We start from the raw sequence: 6,000 nt of genomic DNA, 5'->3' as shown, positions 1-6,000 counted from the left end.
TAAGAAACACCTGGATGCTTACAGCTCCTTATAGCTCATATTTGGACTTGTAAAATTTTTACAGCTGTGAAAAGTGATACTTCAGTTTATAATCAGGGTTTGTTTCTTACAAAACAAATGAAAATTAGGTGGTTATCTTTTATTTAGGAGGTGGAAAATTTAGGTCAACTATGCAGTGAAATTTACGGGAAAAGAAGTTTAAGTTGTGTATTTTTAAACATATGTAAAACAGCGTGGCTGATTTCTTGTCACTGGAGCTATGGACTTAGTGTGTTGTTTACTAAGGATATTCTTTGTCTAAATAAAATTTAACTAAAATTGAATCAGACAGACACATACGAAACCTCACATTCTATGGCTTTCTAGGAGTCTATGTGCTGTACAGGACTGATGCCTATTTCATTTTGTTATTCAACATTTTTATTAAAGTAGTTTGGAGAATGTTTTTGACTCTAGCAATTCCTAGAATGGGACCAACTTTATTTCTCAGTACTTCTATTTTTCTAAATTTTAAAAATTAATTGCTCATCAAAACATAATTGTTAAATCTAAAAATCACTTTAAGATTCTAGAACTAGAAATACCATTTGACCCAGTAATCCAATTACCGGGTATACACCCCAAGGGTTATAAATCATTCTACTATAAAGACACATGCACACCTATGTTTATTGTGGCACTATTCACAATAGCAAAGACTTGGAACCAACCCAAATGTCTAGCAATGATAGACTGGATAAAGAAAATGTAGCACATATACACCATGGAATACTATGCAGCCATAAGAAAGGATGAGTTTGTGTCTTTTGCAGAGACATGGATGAAGCTGGAAACCATCATTCTCAGCAAACTAACACAAGAACAGAAAATCAAACACCTCATGTTCTCATTCATAAGTGGGAGTTGAACAATGAGAACACAAGGACACAGAGAGGGGAATACCACACACTGGGGCCTGTTGGGGAGTTGGGGGGTAGGGGAGGGATAGCATTAGGAGAAATACCTAATGTAGGTGATGGGTTGATGGGTGCAGCAAACCACCATGGCATGTATATGGTTATGTAACAAACCTGCATGTTCTGCACATGTACCCCAGAACTTAAAGTATATTTAAAAAAAAAAAATCTCCAATCCTCATTTCCAAAACTTCTCCAAAGCTAACAATTTTTACGTAGATGTGTTTTTGTAAAGCTATTTATTCTCTCTATATATGTACACACACATATATACTATAATATACAAATGTATATTACATAAAGAAATGTTTGTTTATTTGCAAGTGGTTAAACATAAAATATGCCACTCTACGTAGTTTTATAGATCTAATTTGTTAATTTTATAATTTTTGTCATATTAATTTATATGGATCTATGCCACCTTTTTATCTGTTGTAAAATATTTATTCATATGACTATATTATAATTTATAGTCTCCAATTGATGGACTTTTTCATTGTTCTCAATATTTCAGTGTCCAGGTGGTGCTGATGTGAATATTGTAGAACTTGAAAGAATGTTTAGGTAGAAGGGACTTTGAGAAGTGAATTTACCTTGTCATAAAGTGTGGGTATTTTAAATATTCACATATATAGTGGCTCTGTCAAATTCCATTTCCATCTGCAGTATGTGAATATATTTTTAAGTTGCCATATGACTAACTTTAAAAAAGTTTGCCAAATGGATGATGAAAAATAATATTCTGGTGTATTGTTCAACCTATTACTGAGGTTGAACACTTTTTAATATTTTTATTAAATCATTTTTTGTTAGTAATTGCTTATATACTTTGCTTATTTTCTATTGACTCATTTGTTCTCTTTTTTTCTTTCTTTTTTTTTTTTTGAGATTCACTCTGTCACCAGGATGGAGTGCAGTGGCGCGATCTCAGCTCACTACACCCTCCGCCTCCCGGGTTCAAGCGATTCTCTTGCCTCAGTCTCCTGAGTAGCTGGGACTACAGGCATGCACCGCCACGCCCAGCTAAGTTTTATATTTTTAGTAGAGATGGGATTTCACCATGTTGGTCAGGATAGTCTTTTAATTTGTAGGAGTTCTTGAATATTTTGGATAGTAATTTTATGGTACATATTGTATACATTATCTCTAAATCTGGCTTTTTTCCCCTATGCTTTGTTGCTAGCTTGATTTTCTCATTAATAGACTATTTTTGTAGGCTTAATATTTACAGAAACATTGAGTGGAAAGTATATGGTGTTCCGGTGGGCATTATCATCCCCCATCCCTATACATACTCTTGCTTTATTTTTAATTTCTTCGTGATATATCTCATATGACCAGGAGCTTTTCATTTTGATGTAGCCATATTTGCTAATCTTTTATTTTACAATTATTGTTTGTTTGTTTGTACTTACTTGAAAAAAATCTTTGTTATCCAAGCTCTTTAAGGTAATGTCTTATATTTTCTCTTTTTTATTTTAGACTTTTTTTCTCTACTTAAATTTAACTACACCTCTTTTCAAATTTGCCTGTCACCTCACACCCTTTTTTCCATTGAGTACTCATACCCTAGTTACCTTACCATTCAGATGTCACTTCCATGCCATTTCTTCCCCTGAGTGTTCTCTTGTTCTTCAGGTTAGGAGCAATCTTCTTGCCTGCCAGAGAGTCTTGCAAAAAAAAAAAAAAAAAAAAAGTAACTTTCTTTTCTTCCCTTGAAGTTTTTACATTGTACTTAAAATAGTCAAGACAGTATTATGTTTGTTTCAGTATATTACTCTTCTGAATAGCTCTTGAGAACAGGATCTATAGATCTTGATATCTCCAAAGAGTCCTACTCAGTGTCTCAAAGAATAGGTTTACCATTAACTTTTGTAAAGAGAAAAAAAAATGTATGTTTAGTTTGGACAACTGAATGCTCATTTGGGATACATGGTAATTATTTCCAAATACTTGAACACCTATTCTAGGTTAAAGGAATTGAAGTGGTCCTATATGGTCAATAGATCATTGCTAAAGGCAACTATACAGTATTTTTCTCAACATGAAGAAGAAATTTTCAGCAAATAGAATTCTCTGAAAATTGAACGAACTCACAAAGGAGTGACTTGATTATTCTCAGACATGTTCAAGCAGAAACAGTGCATTAATATTTCTTCTAAAGCCCTTTGTACACACATATTCCTACTGAAGGAATGAGTGATATATTAGCTCTATTTATATGCTTCATGAGTTTTAATTTTGGACATTGACTCTTGATATTGGAGATTCTTCCCCATCTTTCCAGACTTCGGTTACACCCATCTCTGGGGATCATTTTATTTTTCTTTAAACATGATTTGTTTTTTATTTACAAAAATGCTTGGGATGTTTATCATGTTGTTTTCACCACTCAGATAGATGATTTTATTTTTATTTTTTGGATAATAACTTATAGAGGTTAAATCACTTCTAGGAGGTTCAATATTAATTTAACTGCTGAAACCTTATCTACAAAACCAATGAATACACATACTGTGCTGAGAAACATATATATTTAATACTCTATGTACTCTTTATTAAATTGATTTGTTTTATAAATGTTTCCAAATTTCTGTATATCAATATTATTGTAGACATTCTAGTTGAGATAACCATAATATGTTTAAAACAGAACAAAACAAGTCAGAAGCTTATGATTCCATATTGTACTTTTTTTTTTTTTTTTTTGAGACTGAGTTTCACTCTTGTAACTCAGGCTGTAGTGCAGTGGCACAATCTCGACTCATTGCAACCTCCGCCTCCTGGGTTCAAGAGATTCTACCGCCTCAACTTCCCAAGTAGCTGGGATTACAGGCATATACCACCACGCCAGGCCAATTTTTTTTGTGTGTGTGTGCGTTTAGTAGAGACGGGGTTTCACCATGTTGGTAAGGTTGGTCTCGAACTCCTGATCTTAGGTGATACACCCCTGCCCTTGGCCTCCCGAAGTGCTTGGATTACAGGCATGAGCCACCACGTCCGGCCCCTTTTTTGTATTTTAAATTTAGACTCTAAACTAAATGGCAGGAAAGCAGCATTTTGACAACGCTATGTATATTGCCCAGAACATGGATGAAATTTTAGTAAATGTGAAATAAAGCATAAGGAAAGCCATTACTTCCAGTCAGAAATTTGTTTATTAACTAAGAACGAGGACATATTCCAGAGTCATAATGCAATAAATCAGCAAGGCAGGATAATAGGAGAATCCTGAACATAGATTAAACGTAATTGTAAAGAGTCTCTAACAGTATTTGTTCTGCTTTCAACAAACAATCTTCATGCTTTAGCTAATTCTGAGGCTTTTTCTTAGGCATGGAGAACAAAAGCTGAGTACCAGTGAATCTTGTTTTATGGCTTCTCTGGAAGAGAAGATTTGCTGAAGGCTTCTCTTTTTGAGCTCTAGTCACCACTGCTAGTTGCCTGTTCTTACAATCAGTCAATAAGAAAAGGATGAAATAGTTCAACTTATTATGCTCAAGATACTGTTATCTCTCAGCTTATTAGCAACGTGCTAGTTAGGTAGTTGACAAAAATATTAATGAAAAGCAAAGCCATCCGAACGAACTTGCATGCTGGAATCTGCAGTCAAACCATGGAGGTCCCATTTCATCAGGAAAGGTAGGTGATAATCACACTGTCAGACAAGGAACAGTGACAGCCAAAGTAAGAAAGCTGGTGATGGCTGTACTTCAAATGGAGTCTCTTTGGTAAGTCCATTGTGATAAATCTCCGAAATAACGATGTTACCTTCAGGGTCAGCTTTTAGTACAAAGAGCAATAACAGAACAACAGAAAAAAAGAAAAGCTAGCAGGTGATACTGGCTGTGGTTAATAAGCCTGGGAGCTATATTTGAACTTAATGTAACGAGATTCTTAGGCCGAATAAAGAGATTCAGCAGAAAATTAGACATTCTACTACTTAGTAGAATCTTCCCCACTGGGCAATTTCCAGTTGCTTATAAATTCTGTAAGTTGGTCAAAAGCATTTCAGAGGTCTGCTACCACTGCATAAATACCTCAGAGGTGGAAAGGTACTGGGTATACAGCTCAGAGACCTGAAGCTTCTAGATAAATAGCTCAGTGGTCGGCAGCTCGTAGGCCTGTAGCTCGTATAGTGATAATTGCTCATTAAATAGTTTTGGGGTTGCCAGCTGTTGGAAGTATAACATAATGGTGAGACGTAGCTGGGTATGAAGCAAGGATTTTGGTAGCTTTTATACCCCAAAGTACTCAATCTGCAGTGGTTTGGAGTTTGGAAACTCTTGGATGAGCAGTTAAGCTGTCCAAAGCAGTTGGAACCATTGTAGAGGGTTTGGCAGGCTTTGGATGCGCTTTGAGTGGGTGTGTGGCAATTGCATACATACCCGTTGGTCTGAGTGCATGGGCTGCAGCTGGGGCTGGGTTTGATGTTGGTAGTTTCACAGACACTGAAGACTTGGCCTGCTGATGGGGAGTTGCAGGGCACAGAGGAGTTTGATGGGTCACAACCAGTGGTGCTGCAGGTCTTGGGCTCACAGCTGGGAGATTCGCAGGTTGGTGCTTCACCGTAGGATTCTTGGCAGTAATCCAGGAGCCAGAGATTTCCTTGGTAGCTACTGGGTAAGTAGTGTCCACAGGCAGGGCTTAAATCATTGGAGCTAAGAGTAACAGAAGAAGTCACTGGGATATAACAGTGAGTTCGATATGATGTGCAGACCCCAGGATAGCCTGGAGTAGACATGGAGCCTGTATACATGCTCAGTGGTTGCTGTGCAGTGTGGCTGTGACCTAAAGACGTTTTATACCTTCCCTGGTGATTGTCAGAAGCCTCTCCAGACTCTTCCTTCTCTCTGCTTGGGGCGAAAACACAGCAACATCTCATTAGTGTGTTGGTTAGCCACAGAGGCTAATGTTTTCACACGTGTAAAAATAAGTTTCTTTTAATTCTTCAAAGTATCCATACTCACCACTTTGACAATCACCCATCACTCATCATCTGTAGACCATACCTTCAACAAATAGTGATTTTCACGTTAATAGG

General features: G+C 36.5%; 1 protein-coding gene across 1 annotated transcript; it reads right to left on the bottom strand.

Moving 5' to 3' along the window:
* Nucleotides 1-4,095: 4,095 nt before the first annotated feature.
* On the bottom strand, nt 4,096-5,733 carry KRTAP24-1 (keratin associated protein 24-1). The gene has a single exon (XM_001102274.5). It carries the CDS (start codon nt 5,713-5,715, stop codon nt 4,957-4,959), a length of 759 nt encoding a protein of 252 aa, XP_001102274.4. The 5' UTR covers nt 5,716-5,733; the 3' UTR covers nt 4,096-4,956.
* Nucleotides 5,734-6,000: the final 267 nt, after the last annotated feature.

The sequence above is a fragment of the Macaca mulatta genome, chromosome 3, assembly GCF_049350105.2.
Source record: "Macaca mulatta isolate MMU2019108-1 chromosome 3, T2T-MMU8v2.0, whole genome shotgun sequence".
In the NCBI taxonomy this organism is placed as follows: Eukaryota; Metazoa; Chordata; class Mammalia; order Primates; family Cercopithecidae; genus Macaca; species Macaca mulatta.
Note: the sequence above shows the minus strand (reverse complement) of the source record. Positions and strands in the feature narration are given on the sequence as shown.

What these genes read in the sequence shown, in the direction of transcription:
- KRTAP24-1 (XM_001102274.5), bottom strand. Translation starts at nt 5,715, where the DNA reads ATGTATACAGGCTCCATGTCTACTCCAGGCTATCCTGGGGTCTGCACA.